We start from the raw sequence: 19982 nt of genomic DNA, 5'->3' as shown, positions 1-19982 counted from the left end.
ATGGCCGCTCCCGAGGAGGGGCTCCTGGCCCCCCGCCCCTGACGGTCTGTCTCCTTGCAGGCACCCCCGAGCTCAGCGCAGCCGAGCGGAAGGAGCTGGAGAGCAAGCTGAAGGAGCGGGAGGAGTTCCTCCTTCCCATCTACCACCAGGTGGCCGTGCAGTTTGCGGACTTGCACGACACCCCCGGCCGCATGCAGGAGAAGGGGGTCATTAATGTGAGTATGCGGCCCCGCTTCTGAGACCGGTTTGTGAGAGACGCGCCGCTGGCCCGTGTCCGCCTGGCGCGCGCGCACGCGGGCTCCCTCGCAGGGAGCTGTCGGCTCGTGCGTGGAGGAGACCGTGTTCTCTTCGTCCCTTTGCTATGCCTGTTACCGTCCTAAAACAGTTCATGATTTAGGTTCCCGGGGACGACTCAGGAGGCGGGCTCCATTTTACTGACGGGAAACTGAGTCCCACGTGGTGCCCTGGGAACAGCTGCCCCAGGGGTCCTCAGGCTGTGGGTTCCTCCAGGGTCAAGTCCAGCAGCAGCCAGTCCTCATTTAAAGTGAAGTGTTAGTCGCTCAGTCGTGTCCAACTCTTGGCGACCCCGTGGACTGTAGCCTGCCAGGCTCCTCTGTCCCTGGGATTCTCCAGGCAAGAATACTAGAGGGGGTTGCAGTGCCCTCCTGCAGGGGATCTTCCCAAGCCAGGGATGGAACCCAGGTCTCCTGCACTGCAAGGGATTCTTTACCATCTGGGCCAGCAGGGAAACCCAAAACTTGCATGCAAGTTGAGCTATCTGCTCAAAACCAGTCCCACACGCTGGCTATCTAGGAATTCAAGACACCCCCAGCCCCAGAACTTCTCGGTCACGTGTGGGCCTGCCGTCAGCCAGGCCCATCCCTGCACGGTGCTGCGATTGGGGTTGCTCGGGGCTGTGGCTCTGAACTGGGAAGACGTCTGCAGGGGCTGGGGGCTCACGGCCGGCTCTCAGGTCTCCGAGGCACTTAGTGGAGAGTAGGATTTGTGTCTGTGGAGTGCCTCCCGCCTGGGCACCAAGCTCAGGGGACTGAGCTCACTGTTGTCTCGGGATAGGACATCCTGGATTGGAAGACTTCACGCACCTTCTTCTACTGGCGGCTGAGGCGGCTGTTGCTGGAGGACCTGGTCAAGAAGAAAATCCACAACGCCAACCCCGAGCTGACTGATGGCCAGATCCAGGCCATGTTAAGGCGCTGGTTTGTGGAGGTGGAGGGAACTGTGAAGGTAGGTGGGCGCCCCCGGAGGCACCTTCACGCTGCTCCTCACCCCCGCCCCAGCACTGCCCGGCTTGGCGTCTGAGAGTCTCTGGGCCTCGTGGGGGGAGGGGGCACGGGCCTCAGCCTATGTCCTCCCCACAGTAACACGTCCTGGCGGCTTGTGAGAGGGGCGGTCGGGTGTTCCTTGCAGCTCATTCAGTCATTCAGCAAACCTTCCTGAATGCTTCCAATCAGTATATGCCGGCCAGGGAGAGAGGCAGACACTGCTCCCGTCCTCGCTGAGCCCACCACCAAGGCAGAGTGACTGAGGCCTCAGGAGGTCACGCACGAGAGTGGCCGACATCAACCATGGCAAACCCGGGGCTTCACAAAGCACAGAGTCTGACCCACTCTGTGGGAAGGGAGGGCATAGTCTGGGAAGATTTCCAGAAGTGATGTCTCAGCAGAGACCTGAAAACGGTAGGAAGGAAGCAGAGGCAGAGCCGGACTGGGGGAAGGGAGGACTGTTTCAGGCAGGAGGAGCAGCTCGCTCCAAGCCTGATGGCGGGGCTGCCGCGTGTGGGGCACCGCAGGCACCTCAGGATGGCCCGGAGCCGGGGTGACATGGGCCGGGGGAGCGTGCGGAGGGGCTAGGCTGTCCTGGGCTCTGCAGGAGCCACTGAGTGTCTCACAGGCAGCAGGACCTGTGTGAGGTGTGCCACCCCCTCGGGGGTGGTGCTGAGGGGCGGGACCCTGACACGGCTCGAAGGCTTCCGCTGAAGGTCTTCCCGATCTCAGGTCCACCCTGCAGGGAACCGCGGGTCCGGCAGCTCCCGGTGGGTGACGGCTCGGGGCGGGCCGGGCGCAGCGCCCACTGAGGCCGCGTCCCCAGCGATCCTCCCCGGGGCTGAGTTCAGGAGCCGCGTCCCCAGCAGTCCTCCCTGGGGCTGAGGTCAGGACCCGCGTCCCCAGCAATCCTACCCCGGGGCTGTGGCCGGGACAGCCAGGCCCCCACTCCTGCCTCTGGAACCGTGGGCTGCACAAGACCATCCACGGGAGGATGGGCAGGAAAAGTCAGAACTTTTATTTCTATTTATTCTTACTAAGGAAAAGCAGTCAACCTTTACTCATAGTGAGTATCTGGATTGAATCATAAACATCATACATATACTTTATCAGCATATGGGTAGTACGTGCTGGAAATACACTTCTCTCTTCCCAGTAGCCGTGTGATGGAAAACAGTTGGTGACTGCTGGCTGAGAGCATTGCTGAGGGGCTGCCTGGAGGGCCGGATGGCAGGCACGCTGGCCTCCTCCCGGGAAGTGTCACCTGAGGGCTCCGATGACTGTTCCCAGGAAACAGTTCCAAGGCCTGCTGTCAGTTTTAAAGTCAGTGGGTCGGGGTGATTCTAAGATTCCCTCCTGTGTTAAGTCCCCCCATTTCTTCACGACTGAAAAGCTGCCTTGGGTAAATATTTCAGATGTGCAGCCGGGGAGCACAGCCTTCTGCGACTTGTGGTTCAGGTTCAGGTCAGTCCGTGGCATCATAATTGAGACAATTTTGTCAGTGGCCACTGGCAGCTTTGTGCGGAAGTTGGCATTGAAAGTCACGCAAGTGTAAAATAAGAGGTGGTTGTGCAGTTCGGAGCGGCCAGCCAGGTGGCCGCCGGGAGAGGGCCTTCCTCCCGCCTTAGTCACTGACGGCCGTGCGTGGCCGCGGCGGGCACAAGGGTGCAGGAAGGCAGGCCCCCTCTGAGCGGGAAGCCAGTGACAGGCCCTCCAGGCGCGCCCCAGCCCCCTTCCCCCCAGGGGGCGGCCTGGTGGGGAAGCTAGTCACGCCTCTCTTGTCGATGGAGGGAACAGCTGCCCATGTGCACATGCTCCTGGCTGAAGGTCAAGTGCAGAAGATACCCCGGCTCAGGAGGGGAGACCAGAGGCTCCGGGACCCAAATGTATCACTTCCCCCATCTACAGAAGACAGCATCCCCCGGAGCCCTCAGGGCAGGGGGAGAGAGAGGGGAAGGGCGGGCGATCCCTCCGTGCGGCTTTGAAACCTCTTTCCGGATTCTGCGGGCTCAGCAGAACTTGGGTTAGTGCGAGGCAGGTGATAAAATCTGCAGCGCCCTTGAGAGCAGAGAGTGTTGCCCTGTTGAAAAGCCATGTGGCTGCCTCGGAGGGGCCAAGCCTGTTCGGTGCTTGGGAATGAGGGAGCACCTCAAAACCCTCACCTTCCCTCGGCTCTTCAGACGGGGGTGGGTGTTGTACGCTCTTGTCGCTCAAGGTCTGGGGCCTGGCTTGGCCCCTCTGACCCTTACTGTGGTTGCTGGTGAGGAGGGATGCTTGGTGTAGGCGTCTGTTGGCCATGCTGTGCATTCTTTTTCTCATAGAAATTTCTTTTCTTTGTTTTAAATCTTAGTCCTGAAAAAAGAGATTCTGGGACAGCGACACCATGATGCTGTGTAACTGAGGAGCAGAGTTCTTTTGTCTCTCTTAGAGGAATCAGTTGCCATGAGTTATGGGACTCTGAATCCACAGGGGCAGTCCCACTGCAGGAAACAGTAGGGTTTACGGTTCGTAGTGTGACTGCAGGGAGAAGAGAAGAGAAGCATCGCCACGGTTCCCGGAAAAGATAACGGGAGCTTCGGCTCAGCCTGGCTGTCAGAGCAAGGCACACGTGTCTCATGGGCACTTTTCCTCTGCTGACTCTCAGATCCATGGTGGAAAGGGTGTGGTTTTTCAGACAGGCTGACTTCCTACCCCATCCCCAACCCCATCCAAGCTCCAGTAGAAGAAATTGAGAAGGACATGTTTTCTGGACTCTTAACACTTTTTGGATCCCCGCTTTGCCATTTGCTGGCTCGGACGTACTTAACCCTCCCTTTCCTCACTTGTCAAATAGGGATGTTGTTTGTCTCACAAGGGTCAGGGCGTTTTTTAACGGCACTGAAGGACCCAGCCCGTGTCTGGCGCTCGGCTTCCTCCTGGCGCCTCAGCGTGGCGTGTTAGAAGGCGGGCCCAGTAATAGCGCGGCCAGAAACGGTGGAGCCGGGCGCCCTGTGCACTCAGCCAGCTCTCGGCCTTCTTGTCGTCCTTGTTGCTCAGCTGTGTCCGACTCTTTGTGACCCCATGGACTATAGCCCACCAGGCTCCTCCGTCCATGGCATTTCCCAGGCAGGAACACTGGAGTGGGTCGCCAGTTCTTTCTCCAGAGGATCTTCCTGACTCAGGGAACAAACCCGAGTCCCCCGCGTTGGGGACTCTTCTGGAGACAGGCAGATTCTTCACTGCCGAGCCACCAGGGAAGCCCTTGACTTGGCCCTAATCTGTCCAAGATCCAGGATGCCATGGTGCTCCCTTACCACCCAGGAAACTACAAATCCATTCTTCTGAATTCCCAAATGAGACCAATGGCCAGTGGCGGCCATCGTGAAGTCAGTAGAGGAAGAAGCACCAGTGATAGGGCCATCTGATTTCCACTGTCCCCAAGCTTCCCGTGAACAAGTCTTGGGCACCAAACTTCTGATTTAGGGCCAGGAAGGGAGGAGGTGAGGTGGAACATGGGCATCAGGGCTGGGGCGGCTCTCCAGAAATGAGGTCCAGCAGGCCACCCCAGCCCACGGGGCTATCACTAGTATACTCCAAAGCCTCAGGAAAAAAAAAAAAATGCTCTGCAGAGGCGTCTCCAGGCCGCTCACGAGGTGAATTATCTGCGAAGCCTGGGCTTCAGGCTCACATCCATCAGCCTGCGGCCCGCTCACCCTCAGGCCCTGCTGCACCACCACATAAGGAGGCCTTAACAGCAATCCAATACGTTAGGAATGAAACTTTCCCAACAAGTCATTTAGATTTTGTAAGATAGACTAATTACTACACACAATTAGTGAGCCAAGTCATGCCAGAGATACTGACCCACGGATGCACAGCCGGATAAAGTGCCTGCTGAGCATGTACGGTAAGGCCATGCTGCTGGGGCCTTTAAGCATTGATACTTTACTGGCATTAAAACTTTCCGATTGGGATGAGTGCAGGCAGGTAACGTATGGGCCCAGGCCTGTCATGAGATGAGCAGCCCAGCATGTTGCAGCTGCTTGAAATCCACAGTGGGAGTAATCAGGCACGTTTTCATAATTTCAAGGAGGGAAATGATGACAGCAGCGCGTTGGCTGTGCTGGATGGAGTGACGGGCCTCATGGCTCTGCTGCTGGATGGAGTGACGGGCCTCATCTCTGTTCCGGGCGGGCAGACAAGGAACTGCAGACTCCCTGGCCATGGGTCGGGGAGGCTTGCTCACAATAGCAGAGCAAACCCTCCCAGGTCTGTTATCAAAAAAAAAAAAACCCGTGGGGCCACAGTGCCTATATTTGTTGATTCTTGCTAAAAACGCTGTTGACCAGGATCGTGACCCCGTGGCTGCTGTGCGCTCAGCGCTGTAGTTGACACTTGACCAGGGTTGGACTTGGGGGTCACTGTCCACTCATATTTTGAGTGACCAGCAAACCATTCGGATAAGGGGGCCTACATTTTCCAAACCTTGGGACGTGTTGCTTTAATTCTATCTGGGAACTTTTCCAGTGTTTAAACACCTAGCGTACTCTGTGGCTGCAGGAGGGGATAGGAGAGCCGTGTTCTCTGGAGGGCAGCGGGCCTGCCAGTGCAGCATCTGAGCATCGTTAGAAGCAGGCATCTCGTTAGCTAATACATTACACCAATCAAGGAGAGTTATCTTAAGCCACAATTAATCTGCTCCCTGGCATATGTTGATAGGAAAGCATCATGCTGTTTCTTAATTAAAAGCAAACGGATTAAAAATGATTAATAAGAGTATTAAATATTCTCCTAAACTAAAGGCTTTGGAATTCTTGGGTAAATCTAGGTTTCCCCACCGCCCCCATTCTGAAGCCCAAGAAGCATACATTGTTTTCTTTCTTCCTCCCCCTAAATCCTCGTAAATAAGGGCATGTGCAGAAGTCCAAATTACCACGGTGGAGATGGGCACGTCAGCACACCGTCCGCTAGTGGGGTGGACGGGGGCTGGCACGTGACGCTAAGACCACCGTGCTGCGGGGACGATCACCACCCCCACCCTTGTAGATAGAGAGTGGCGTGGTGCCTCCTTTTTCTCGGAACAAAGTACTCGCCTGCTGTTCAGCCTCGGGGTGCCAGCATCCTGCCCGCACATGGAGTAGGGGGATGACTTCCCCTCAGCCTCGCCCTATTCTGGCCACCCCGCCCTGACCAGGAGTGATGACAAACAGGGACGGGCAAATTTGGGGCCAGGAAAGGAAATGGACCAAAGAACTAGAGAAGGCGCCTCGCTGACCCTTAATCCTGGGGCTCCTTAACTGTTACACTGCGAAGGGCTCCTTAAGACTGTCAGAAACGTGGCAGTCAGTTACGAGGTACATAATAACCAGCCAGCCCCCGTGGGCTCACCGGCCAAGGCAGAGATGCGGACGGGGAGGGGTCTGGGAGGAGACCCTTATTTTTAAGGCCTGGCGCGGAACCTTAGGAAGCAGCGTGGCTCCTGGCCTCCCACGAGCCGCCTCTAGGGGTGTGATGAGCAGGCACCCTCCACGCTTGGCAGGCCCCCCGTGTCCCAGCCGCGGTGCGGGCGCCTTCGCAGGTATCCAGGCTTCCTGGGCCACCTCCCGAGCTCCCTAATACACCCACCTATTAAATTACAGCTCCAAACTCATTGTCATTCTGACTTTGACTCGGTTAGTGATAACAGAGGAGGATAGCGCACCTTTAAATGACGAGCTTTGTGTTTAATTACCCAAACAAAATGACATAAATATGAATGAGCCCTAATGGCAGTACTTGGTTTTCCGGAAACCATTAACAAAACGATTCCTAAATGATTTGTAAAGAAAATGAGAGACGAGAGCCAGGAGAAGGCTATTAGGTTTCCAACACACTCCTGAATTATTATGGAGTCAACTACCTGGGAAATGCTCGGCTAAATGATCTTGAAAGAGGAGGTGAGAGGTGGTGTGTTGAGACTTTCAAGGCGATGGACATCCTGACTGTTCGGGAAACTCGCACAGAGAACCAGGGTTTAGGTTTCTGACCTGGCGGCAGGACCCCCCCTTGCCTCTGGCCGCCTCGGGCTCCGTGGCTGGAGGCCTCCACAGCCAGCTGGGACCAGAGTCCTATGCTTAGGAATCGTGTCTCAGCTCCTCAAAAAGCACAAGTTGCTTGCGTGCTTTTTTCAGCATTTGCTTATTTGGCTGCCCTGGGTCTTAGCTGCAGCGCTTGGGGTCCTGACCTCGGCATTCGAACTCTGAGTCGGGGCGGATGGGATCTAGTTCCCCAGCCAGAGGTTGAGCCGGGCCCCTGCATCGGGAGCATGGAGTCTTAGCCATCGAGAAGTCCCGCACACGTTTCCCGCCCGTTCAGCTCTTGACTAAACAGTCAGGGACTAAACAGCGGCACCAGCGTCCCTGTGAGCACAGATGCCTCTGGGCGGTGCCCAGGTGGATTCTCCAGGCGTGCCTGTCACGTCAGAAAGCTGGCCAGGGAGGGCGAGGATGGCCCCCGTCCTCAGGCCTGCTTCTGCCGCCTCCTACAGAGCCAGCTCTCAGGGAGGAGCTGGGTGCGTCTCTTTATGCTGAGGACACTTCTGCAGTGGCCCTCCTAGGTGTAGAACGGTCAGGGTGTCGGGCCTGGGCAGGCCCCTGGCGTCTGACCAGGCGTCATCTGTTCGCAGGCCTATGTTTGGGACAACAACAAGGATCTGGTGGAGTGGCTGGAGAAACAGCTCACAGAGGAGGACGGTGTCCGCTCGGTGATCGAGGAGAACATCAAGTACATCAGCAGAGACTACGTCCTCAAGCAGATCCGCAGGTGAGACCCAAGGGAGGGGCCCCTCAGCAGAGGCGGGCTCACTTCTGGGGAGCGAGCGACGTCTGCACAAACCAGCGGGATGATGATGCTGCACGGTCTTTGCGGCCCCTTCTATTTGAGACACTGATCAGAGCAGAGCAGAGTCCAGAACAGTGCTCGCTCAGTGGCTGGTCCCCAGGGGCACTTAGCGATGATGGCTGAGCTCACCGTGCCCAACTGTTAGCTCCAGACGCAGATCCTTAAACTGGGTGAACGGCTCTGGGAGGAAAGCCCTTTGCATCCTGGTTTCCTAGGAAACCACCTCCTCCCCTGCCCCAGCCAAGAGGGAGCTGTGTTCTAGAGGCTCCTGTCTCCTCCACGGGCTGGGTGGCAGAGACTACAGGGGACATTTTCCTGAACTTTTCATTTCGACTACATTTCCCTTACAGAAAAACTGCAAAGCTAAACACAGTACAGAGAACAAATATGAACCCAGACGTGCCTGCTATTTACATTTCGCCTCATTTGCTGCATCATTTTTAGTTTTTTTTAACTTGTTTTATTTCATATTGGAGTACAGCCAATTAACAACATTGTGATAGTTTCAGGAGAATAGCAAAGGGACTCAGCCGTACATACACGTGTCCATGGTCCCCTAGACCCCTTCCCTTCCACGCTGGCACCTAACATGGAGCAGTTTCTTGTGCTATGAGGGGGTTCCTGCTGGTTATCCACTTTAAATAAAGCATGTGTACATGTCCATCCCAAACTCCCTGACTGTCCCTTCTTCCCATTCTTCATTTGCCGTATCATTTGTGTGTGTGTTATATATAAAAAAGTAAGCACACTCATATGTGCATTTCTTCCTTTTTCGGAACCATTTATAGGTAAGTTACGTCTATCATGGCCCGTCAGGGCCCTTTACCCACAATACTTCAGTATGCCTTTGCTAATAGGGCTATTCCCTGACATAACCATGGTAAAATGGTCAATTTTTATAAGTTGAACCTTTGTAGACCACTGCTCGTTTTGAGTTTGCCCGATGTCTCCTCGTGATTACATTCAGGCTGTGCATTCACAGCGCGGATGTCACGTCCGTGAGGGTGGGGCCCACGGGGCGCCGACTCCGAGGGCGCATGACGTCACCTGCCTGTCCCCATGCTAGCTTCCATCACCTGGTCGAGCTACTGCTCTGCTCCCCCCTGTCCAACTCCTGATCTTTCTCCTCAGACCTACTAACCTGTCTGTGAAGTGGCTTACAGGCCACGCAGATTCCTGCTCATCAGAACTTCTGCTTACATTTAGCACGGGGGTGAGTCATGCCCAATCCAGTCTTTACAGGGAGGATGCAAAATGATAATGTTCCAACTCCTGCACGCGCTCCACAGTCACCTGTGTCCTCCCCCACCCCCATTTGTTATATATTCATTATTGGTATAGACCAGTGTCTTCCGTCTTTTCAGTGATTTTAACTCGGTTTTTGATGCCCCACGTGTCCCAGGGTTAGCCAGTGGGAGCAGCTTCATGCAGGGCCCACTGTCTTTGTGACATGCCCCAGTCTTGGTTTTGGTTTGTTACTTCCGCACTTTCTGACATAGCGGAGCAGTTTGCAGTTCATCTGGTACCGACCGTGCTGTGGGGGGCCTGTCTCGAGTAGGAAAACAGACGAGGTGAGGCAGGGGCTGCCGAGTCCACGGTGGACCCTGGGAGCAGGTTCTCGGGCAGTTCTAAAGCTCCGCTGCCCCAGGCACGGTTGTCCTTCTCGGTCTCACCATCCCCAATTTCCCCTTCCAGCTTGGTCCAGGCCAACCCGGAGGTCGCCATGGATTCCATCGTCCACATGACACAGCACATCTCCCCCACCCAGCGAGCAGAAGTCGTTCGAATCCTCTCGACGATGGACTCGCCCTCAACGTAGGAAGAGCTTCCTGCCCACCCCCGCCCTGCCTCCGGAGCTGAGGGCCAGAGCGGCCCGTCACACCGGAAACCACCGCAACGAGCAGGCGCAGGAGACCGGCGCTGCAGTCACGTGGCTTTTTGCTTCCCCTCGATGTGTTCCGGTTCCGCATGACACGTCGGGCCGCGGGCCACACCACCCCGTTCAGTATTTATTACCCTGGCTGTGGCTGCAGGCCCCTGTCCCCACCCTGAACCTAAAAGGCAATGACGGGTACAGCACGTACCACGAGGCCTTCCTACACCCGAGCGGGGCCGCCCCGGCCCGCGCTCGGAGGCAGGGTGGTCGGCAGGCGGCAGCCCGCGCTCGCCCCTGGCCCCGTGAGCCTGCGGCCACTGGCAGCAGAGGAGGGCCGGGACAGGAGCGGGGAGTGGGGATCCTCGCGCTGCTGCCTCTCCACCCCGCACCCGGCCGGGCACACGCTCTCCTCGCACCAAGGCACTGCTTAGGAAGGCAAATCAGAGCGTGAGGTCTGCAGGTCCGTGGAACTCAAAGACGGGCAAAACCGTGATCCAAGAAGCAGAGAAACCGAGTCACTGTTGCCCTGTTTCGGGGCCCCCGCCCGGGTCCCCTTCTCTGAGAACAACCTTGGGGAGGTTGACCTGCCACTGCGTGGCCAGCTGAGGTGCCCGGGGCCCCACTGGCGGTGCCACCGTCCAGGCTGGCAGAGGAGGAGCCGGGGAGCTGCCTCCTGTCCCTGACGGAAACCAGGCATTGAGCCGCGGCGAGGGCGGGCCCGCCAGCCTCTGTAGGATGCGGAAGGCTGGCAGCGTCCAGCCGGGCGCCTGCAGGGCCGGCCTCTGTTCCCAGGTCCACCCTTCTAGCAGCAGACACTCCTGCTCGCCCCGGGTCTCGTCTCCTCCTCGAAGGCACAGGCAGCACGTGCAGCAGTGGAAAGGCACCCCGCTGACATCAGGGCCCTCGGCTCCAGGAACTGGCCTTGCCCGCCGTGGGGGAACTTCCAGGGGACACAGGACCCACGGGACCTTAAGGTTGTCCACGACCCCCCCTGGTGCTGCTGTCCTCCGGGCTCATGGGCCGCTCCCCGGCCAGCGGCCTGTCACTGGTGATGGAGAGTTTCTTTTCAACCACCAGTTTATTCAAGGAAAGAGCCTCCCAGTTCCGCTGCTGGTGCTCCTAAAGCAAGAGTGGCGGGTGAGCAGGGCTGGGCTAGCATCCGGTTCCTACAGCGCAGCTACTGCATCTGTCGCTGGTGACGGAGGAGGGACTCAGTAAGACGCCTGAGAAGCAGGGGTATGAACGCTTTCGTACCCGCTCCAGTTTTGAGCCTTAACCTCCAGTTCACGCACAATTTGAGAGCCCCTCTCCCCGTCCCCGGGAACAGCCTGTGCAGAGAGGCCCCGTGGGGCCGGACGTGTGGCCACCTGGCCCCAGAGCCTCAGCCCGGCAGCCCTGCTGTGGGGTTCAGCGCCATCCTGGGCACGAGAAGGTGGGGACAACGTTCAGTCCAGGAAGAGTGTCCACTGTGGCTGGTATCTGCTTACCCAGCAAGAATTAGATCCATCTTTGACCAGATTATTCCTCTACACTTTTCTACAATAAATAAAATTCCACACGCCTACAGGTGGTGTGAGATCCTGTGCTTGCCCTGGCGTTTCTTCAGGGGCTGGGTGGGTGACGCGCGTTTCGTCTCCACCACCGAACTGCGACTCGTTAAATGAACGCTTCCTCTCGAGAAGTCAGTGATGCTCACTCTCCGCGCCCAGAGCCCCCACTTTAGGTCTTTATTGGACAGGACTCTTGTCTAAGGACAAGTCAGCACAGTCCGTGTCACACACGAGGCCACCGCTGCACACGCGAGGCTGCCAAGGCAGAGGCGTGACCCGCCGAGGCCCGCCTGAGCTGAGCTCACCGCGCCGGCCGTCCCCCAGTCACAAAGCAGCCTTCGCCGGTCTCACTGAGGAGTCAGTGGACGCGCAGCCCGACGGGCACGGCGCTTCAGTCTAATGTATTCTTTTCCCTTTCTGTTGCAATAAACCTCCCCACTGGCAGGCCAGTCACCGTGCGTCACGTCAGCCCGGCACCTCGCTCTGGTTCCGGGAGCTTTGCCAGGGGAGCCCGGCCGTGGCACGTGACCCAGGCTGAGCATAGGGACGCGGTTCCCAGGCTGGGCGGGCTTCCAGTCCGCCTTCCCTCGACGGGCTGGGTGGTGTCACGGGTGAACACGAAAATCTGAACCTCTGAGTTGACACAATTTGTGTTGTTTTCTGGGTGAGGTGACTAGCAAACCACTGTCAGAGATCACTTCAGGCCCTGTCGGGGAGCAGTTTTAGCTTCTCTGAATGATTTGGCGACTTTATTCCTTTTGAATATTAACTTGGGGCACAAAGAGGCAGGAGGGGCAGGGAGCTCGTGCTTGTGTGCCTTCCGCCTCTGCCTCAGTTTCTCTGAAGCAGGAATAACATCTGCAGAGAAAGGCGTGGCCACAAGAGGCAGGAGCGGGGCAGTGGCCTTAGCTGACTATTGAACAGTGCGCTGTCCACTGCTGTTGAGGATGTACAGCAAAGGGGGGCTTTTTCAAAACTGAGCTATCAGTCTGAACCACCCCAAGCTAGATGTTCTAGAAAAGAGAGGGAAAGGAGCTTCAGGGCCTGGGGGAGGCCGTGGCTCTCCTTGGTGGGGAGCGCTAGTCCCCACAGGGGCCTGGGCCCTCCTCCCGCCTCCTGATCAGACTGTAGACCCGGCGCCGTCCCTGTGCCCAGCCAGCCCTGGCCGGCGGTTCCCGAGCAGGTCACAAGAGGAATGAGAAGAGCCCCGCCGCCGCCACCTCCAGGAACCTGCCTGATACGGACAGCGCCTTCGTCTGCTGGGGAGCGACATTTCCTTCATCCGTGTTTTTAATAAACAAAAACGTGAAACATCCAGTGGTATTACTGTGGGATAATCAGGAGCGGAACAAAGAGCCAGGGTTCTGCGATCTAACGTGGGCCCACCCCTCTTTCCCCAGATGGAAAACGAACACAGTGACGAATGGTGCCCACCCCAGGGAGGACGCGCCGCACGCTCCTGACGGGCAAGGCTCGGCGCCAGGCTGTGTGAGAGGCCTGGAGAAGTGCTGAGCGGGGGGTGAGCCTTCCTACCTGTGCCGGCTCCCGGCACTGCCCTGGTTGGCCAGCGGCTAAGACTCCCAGCTCCTGATGCAAGGGACCCAGGTTTGATCCCTGGTCAAGAAACTAGATCCCATGTGCGGCAATTAAAGAGTTCACATGCCCCAACTAAAGATCCTGCGTGCTGTAACTAGAAGACCCCACGTGCCGCAGCTAAGACCTGGTGCAGCCAAATAAATAAATAATAAATTTAAACAAAAATCCTGGCTCCTCAGCTTGGGCACAAGAAGGGTAAAACTCAGGCCTGCCCCGATCCACGTGCTGAGGCTGGAAAGTGCTAAGGACCACATGAGTGTGCAGACGATGAAGGGCCAACGCCTACGGGCAGAGAGATAGCTGGAAGTTCCAGCTGGGACACTAGGACGGGCGTCCCCAGTCAGGTACCAGCATTTGCAGAGTCACTCCAGAGATGGCAGGAGTGCTGGGAGGGGCACAGCAGTCGCCTGGGGGAGGACAGGGAAACTCGGAAGCAAGCAGGCGACAGATCACGATGAACAAGTGCTGGGCCAGGAGACAGTGTGCTCCTGGAGAGAGTGGGGCACCTTTGATGGTCTGGGGGCACGGGGAGACTGGGCATGAAGGGTTAGACATCAGTCTCATTGAATGGCAAGAGCACAGCCTTGGGCACCGAGAAACCTGGCTCCACGCTCAGCTCCACGTGTGTATGTCCCTGAGCGGGAGGGGCCACCCAGGATAGTAAGCCCAGGCCACCCCAGGAGGCACAGACATATTAATGGGCATCTGCCCACTATTTTCAATACTCTGGAAATTTACCTGCGTCTCAAAAGCTCACCATGCTGTTTTTTCCTGATAGCTAAGATTTACCTACCCAGGAAGGACTCCTGGCTACCTCATGCTGGCCAAAAGCTCCAGTGGGAGCTTTTGGGGACAGGAGAGCTTCATAAAAGCAGTATTTCAGTAAGCAAAATCTCCCCAAACATGGGATTCCCTGTGGTTGGTAGAGGGGCAGAATGATCATGGAGCCTCAACTCTGAGAGGACTGAGATCCACCCAGTGGGCTCAGCCCATTAGCAACTCTTCAGGAGATGAGACAGACGGCAGCTCAGAGGAGGTCGAATGGCGGGCCCAATCCCAAACATGCTGGTTCTGTGATTGGCCTTTTGGGGTGAAGACAGACAGAAACAAAGATATCTAGGCCCTGAATTAGGAGACAGGCCGACAGCATTCTTGCCCACGTGAACACGTGCTTCCATAGCCGTGGGAGGATACAGCAAGGTGAACGCAGACTAGAAGAGAGCCTTCACCCCCGAAGATACGGAAGGCACACAGTATGCCAGATGCAGAATAGGAAATGTTACGTGATGCCAGTGATATGAAGTATCCTAGAATTACCAAATTCAGAGAGACAGAAAGAAGGAGAGGGGTTACTAGGGACTGTGGGAGGAGGAAACAGGCAGTCGTTTAATGGGTGTAAGTTTTGGAGACGTCAGTGGTGATGGTTGCAAAACAAAGTGAATTACTTAATGCTACCGGACTGTTCTTTTAAAAACTCAAAACGGTAGCTTATGTTACGTATATTTTACCACAATTTAGAAATTCTAGAGTTGTAAAGTATAATAACAAATGAAAAATTCACTAGAGGGACTACATAGTAGACTCAAGAAGACAAGATAAGGATCTGAACTTGAAGATAGAGCAGTGGAAAGTAACCAATGTGAAGAACAGAAAGATGAGAGAATGAAAAATGAACAGAGCCTCAGAGATCCATACAGCAGCAGGTACAACAACGGATGCGTAACAGGCATGCCATAAGGAGAGAAGAGAAAAGGGAAGGGAAAACACGGGGAGAGATCATGGCCCAAACCTCCCTAACAGGATGGAAAACAGTAGGCAGATCCAAGAAGCTCAGTAAGTCCCAAGGAGGCTAAACACAAGATCTGTACCTAGACACTTCATAGCCAGCCTGCTGAAAGGCAGACTCGAAAGGAGCTAGAGAAGAACAACTCACCACATAGAGAGGCACAACAAAACAAAAACGTCAACAGGGATGGAAGCCAAGGCAGTGAGCCGACATTCACGGTACTGTGAATTCTGCAACAGTCAACCAAGAATCCTGGATCCATCAAAACAAAGATGAGATAAAGACATTTCCCTCTCCCCCACCACCACCAGAAAAAGGGGAAGAATGCATGGCTAGACACGTTGCTTTATAAGGATCAAAGCTGGGCTCCCCTAGTGGTTCTGTGGTAAGGAACCCACTGGCAGGCAGGAGACATGGGTTTGATCCCTGGTCCGGGAAGACCCCACATCCCATGAAGCAGCTAAGCCTGTGCGCCCCGGCTGAGCCTGTGCTCTAGAGTCTGGGAACCAAAACTGTTGAGCCCTTGCGCCACAACTACTGAAGCCCAAGGGTCGTGGAGCCGATGCTCCGCAGCAAGAGCAGCCACCAGTGAGAAGCCCGAGCACCGCAGCCAAGAGGAGGCCCCCGCTCGCCGCAACTACGGGAGAGCCTGTGCAGCAAGGCAGCCAGCACAGCCAAAAACAAACAGAGGCCAATTTTTTTAAGAAAACGTTAAAGGCAATCATTCAGGTAACTTCAGGTGGTAATTTGAATCCACACAAAGATCAGAAGAGAGGTACTTGAAAAGGCAAATATATGAGTTAATTGTGTGTGTGTTCTCTTTTAACTTTGTAAAACACTCTAACTCATGCCCATTGAGTCAATGATGCCATCCAACCGTCTCATCCTCTGTCATCCCCTTCTCCTCCCACCTTCAATCTTTCCCAGCATCAGAGACTTTTCAAATGAGTCAGTTCTTCGCATCAGGTGGCCAAAGTATTGAAGTTTGAGCTTCAGCATCAGTCCTTCCAATGAACATTCAGGACTGATTTACTTTAGGATGGACTGGCTGGATCTTCTTGCAGTCCAAGGGACTCTCAAGAGTCTTCTCCAACACCACAGTTCAAAAGCATCAATTCTTTGGCGCTCAGCTTTCTTTATAGTCCAGCTCTCACATCCATTCATGGCTACTGGAAAAACCATAGCCTTGACTAGACGAATCTTTGTTGGCATCAGTTCAGTTCAGTTCAGTCGCTCAGTCATGTCTGACTCTTTGAGACCCCATGAATTGCAGCACACCAGGCCTCCCTGTCCATCACCAACTCCCGGAGTTCACTCAGACTCACGTCCATGGAGTCAGTGATGCCATCCAGCCATCTCATCCTCTGTCGTCCCCTTCTCCTCCTGCCCCCAATCGCTCCCAGCCTCAGGGTCTTTTCCAATGAGTCAACTCTTTGCATGAGGTGGCCAAAGTATTGGAGTTTCAGCTTTAGCATCAGTCCTTCCAATGAACACCCAGGACTGATCTCTCCTTTAGACTGGACTGGTTGGATCTCCTTGCAGTCCAAAGGACTCTCAAGAGTCTTCTCCAAGGCATACAGTTACATAAAACAGTAATTATATTGCTCTATTCTGGGGGTCTACAGCATATGAAAATGTAATAAATGATAGACAAAGGGAAGGGGAAGAAATACCAAGCTATATAAAAACCAAAGTTCCATATTTTACCAGAAGTTAGTATTTATCTCAGCTTACACTGTACTCCTTAGAAACCATTAAGAAAATAACTTAAAAATACATAGGAAGTGCAAACCATACATCTCTCAGTTAATATACAGAATTTATGAAGAACTTCTACCATTCAACAACAGGAAAACCCAAATAACTTGAGTTTAAAATGGGCATACAGCTTGAATAGACATTTCCCTTAGGATTCTATATAAACAGCCAAAAGCACGTGAAAGGATGCTCAGCACCTCAGCATTACCAATCATTTGAGAAATGCAAATAGATCACAATGAGACATCACCTCACACCACTGAGATAGCTTCTATGAAAACAAAAAATGTTGGTGAGGATGTGGAGAAATTAGAGCCCTTTGCACTGTTGGTGAGACTGCAAAAAGGTGCAACCACTATAGGAAACAATAGGGCAAGTCCTCAAAAAAATTAAAAATAGAATTACCATATGATCCAACAATCCAAATTCTAGGTATATATTCAAAATAGTTGAAAGCAGAAGACATGATGCTTTGTGAAATAAGCCAGTCACAAGAAAAGGCAAATACTGTATGGTTTCCTCTGTATGAGATCTCTGAAGTAGCCAAAAGTCATGGAAAAGAATGCACAGCGGTGGCCACCAGGGGCTGAGGGAGAGGAAAACAGGGAGTTACTGCCTGGTGGGTATAGACTCTCAGCTTTTGCAAGCTGAGTAATTTCTGGAGCTCTATTTCACCACAGTGGGAATACACTTGGCATTGCTAAACCGTACACTTTAAAGTGGTTCAGGCTTCCCTGGCAGTCAGCGTTTCCATTGCAGGGAGCAGAGGTTCGATCCCTGGTCTAATTAAGCTCCCGCATGCCACACAGTGTGGCCAAAAAAGTTAACTAAAAAAATTTTTAAATAAAATTAAGATAGTAAATTTTAAGTATTTTACCACAATTAAATATATATATATATAGCAAAGGCATAAACTGTGGAAAATTCTGAGAGAGATGGGGATACCAGACCATCTGACCTGCCTCTTGAGAAATCTGTACGCAGGTCAGGAAGCAACAGTTAGAACTGGACATGGAACAACAGACTGGTTCCAAATAGGAAAAGGAGTGCGTCAAGGCTGTATATTGTCACCCTGCTTGTTTAACTTATATGCAGAGTACATCATGAGAAACGCTGGACTGGAAGAAACACAAGCTGGAATCAAGATTGCCAGGAGAAATATCAATAACCTCAGACATGCAGATAACACCACCCTTATGGCAGAAAGTGAAAAGGAACTCAAAAGCCTCTTGATGAAAGTGAAAGAGGAGAGTGACAGAGTTGGCTTAAAGATCAACATTCAGAAAATGAAGATCATGGCATCCGGTCCCATCACTTCGTAGGAAATAGACGGGGAAACAGTGGAAACAGTGTCAGACTTTTACTTTTGGGGGCTCCAAAATCACTGCAGATGGTGACTGCAGCCATGAAATTAAAAGACGCTTACTCCTTCGAAGAAAACTTATGAGCAACCTAGATAGCATATTAAAAAGCAGAGACATTACTTTGCTGACTAAGGTCTGTCTAGTCAAGGCTATGGTTTTTCCAGTGGTCATGTATGCATGTGAGAGTTAGACTGTGAAGAAAAGTGAGCGCCGAAGAATTGATGCTTTTGAACTGTGGTGCTGGAGAAGACTCTTGAGAGTCCCTTGGACTGCGAGGAGATCCAACCAGTCCATTCTGAAGGAGATCAGCCCTGGGATTTCTTTGGAAGGAATGATGCTAAAGCTGAAGCTCCAGTACTTTGGCCACCTCATGCGAAGAGTTGACTCATTGGAAAAGACTCTGATGCTGGGAGGGATTGGGGACAGGAGGAGAAGGGGACAACAGAGGATGAGATGGCTGGATGGCATCACAGACTCGATGGATGTGAGTCTGAGTGAACTCCGGGAGTTGGTGATGGACAGGGAGGCCTGGCGTGCTGCGATTCATGGGGTCGCAAAGAGTTGGACACGACTGAGCGACTGAACTGAACTTAACACAAAAGAAGACATAAGGGAGGAGAAAATGGACAAAAAGTAACTACATGAAATTTGAAAGGACTAAACACAGCAGTCAAAAGACAGGGCCTGTCAGGCTTGCGGGCTACGGTCCATGGGGTTGCAAAGAGTCGGACGTGACAGAGCGACTCACGCTTCCACCTGACAAGCCAGTGCTTTCACTGTTATAAGTTCCCCTCTTTGTCTCAGTGATATTTAAATTATATTTTTTCCAGTGTTAATGCAGCCACCCCATCCTGTTTATGATATAGGGTTTTCTCTACTTTTAACCTTATTTGTCTTTGAATCTAAAGTATGTTTCTTGCGGACCTGGAAGCTGAGTTATTTTGCATCCAGCCTGACAATCCCTATCGTTTGATTGGCCTGTTTAGTCTTTTCAAACTTAATGTAGTTATTGGTAACTTTTATGTCCATTTTTTCCTCAAATGCATGCACAGCTGAAACAGAGTCCCAAAATACATACAGCAAAAATTAACAGAAGTAAATGAAAAAATAGACCATTCAACAATAACAGACTCCTATATCAATAACTTCCATCCCAAGCAACTGGGAAAAAAGAACAAACTGAACTCAAAGTAAGCAGAATGAGCAAAAAAAGAAAGATCAGAGTGATAACTAATGAGACAAAAAGAAAGAGAAACATTAATAAAAGCAAAAGTTCGTGCTCTGAAAAGATTTTTTAAATTGACAAGAAGAGAGAAGACAAAATTCCCAGATTCAGAAATGAAACAGGAGATATTGCTAGTGACCCTGTGGAAATTAAGATGATAATAAAGGAATTGTATAAGCCACTCTATGTCAACAAATTAGACAACTTAAATGAACGAAGTCCTAGAAAGACACAATTTACCAAAACTGACTTAAGAATAAACAAAGTCTGAATAGACCTAAAACAGGTAAACAAACAAACAAACAAAAAACTAAATTAGTAATTAAAAATCCCACAAAGAAAAGTTCAGTCTTAGAAGGTCTCACTGGTGAATTTGCTGTATTTAGAGAAGAAATATGAATCTTTCACAAATATTTTTCAAAAAAGAAGAACACTTTCCAATTCATTCTAGAGCCAGTATTACCCTGAAATCAAAGTCAACAAAGGCATCACAAGGAAAGGAAACTACAGACAAATAGGTCTCACGATGTTAAGACACAAAAAATAGGTCTCACGATGTTAAGACACAAAAATTGTTAACAAATATTAGCTGGTTGAATCCAGCAACATATTTCAAAAAAATTATACACCACAGCCAGATGAGATCTGTCCCAGGAGGGCAAACATACAAATGAATGAACGTAATT

At 52.9% G+C, this 19982-nt stretch overlaps 1 protein-coding gene across 6 annotated transcripts in view; it reads left to right on the top strand.

Moving 5' to 3' along the window:
• The window catches only part of ACACA (acetyl-CoA carboxylase alpha), a 288377-nt gene extending 276367 nt beyond the window's left edge, over nt 1-12010 (top strand). For 5 of the 6 annotated variants that reach the window (XM_042255219.2, XM_060394702.1, XM_042255221.1 and 2 more), the window contains 4 exons: nt 61-215; nt 1075-1245; nt 7927-8063; nt 9837-11595. In XM_042255219.2, the coding sequence (XP_042111153.1) occupies nt 61-215; nt 1075-1245; nt 7927-8063; nt 9837-9960 (587 nt within the window). In that variant the 3' untranslated portion in view covers nt 9961-11595. 6 annotated transcript variants of the gene reach the window in all.
• Nucleotides 12011-19982: the final 7972 nt, after the last annotated feature.

The sequence above is a fragment of the Ovis aries genome, chromosome 11 (genome assembly GCF_016772045.2).
Source record: "Ovis aries strain OAR_USU_Benz2616 breed Rambouillet chromosome 11, ARS-UI_Ramb_v3.0, whole genome shotgun sequence".
NCBI lineage: Eukaryota > Metazoa > Chordata > Mammalia > Artiodactyla > Bovidae > Ovis > Ovis aries.
Note: the sequence above shows the minus strand (reverse complement) of the source record. Positions and strands in the feature narration are given on the sequence as shown.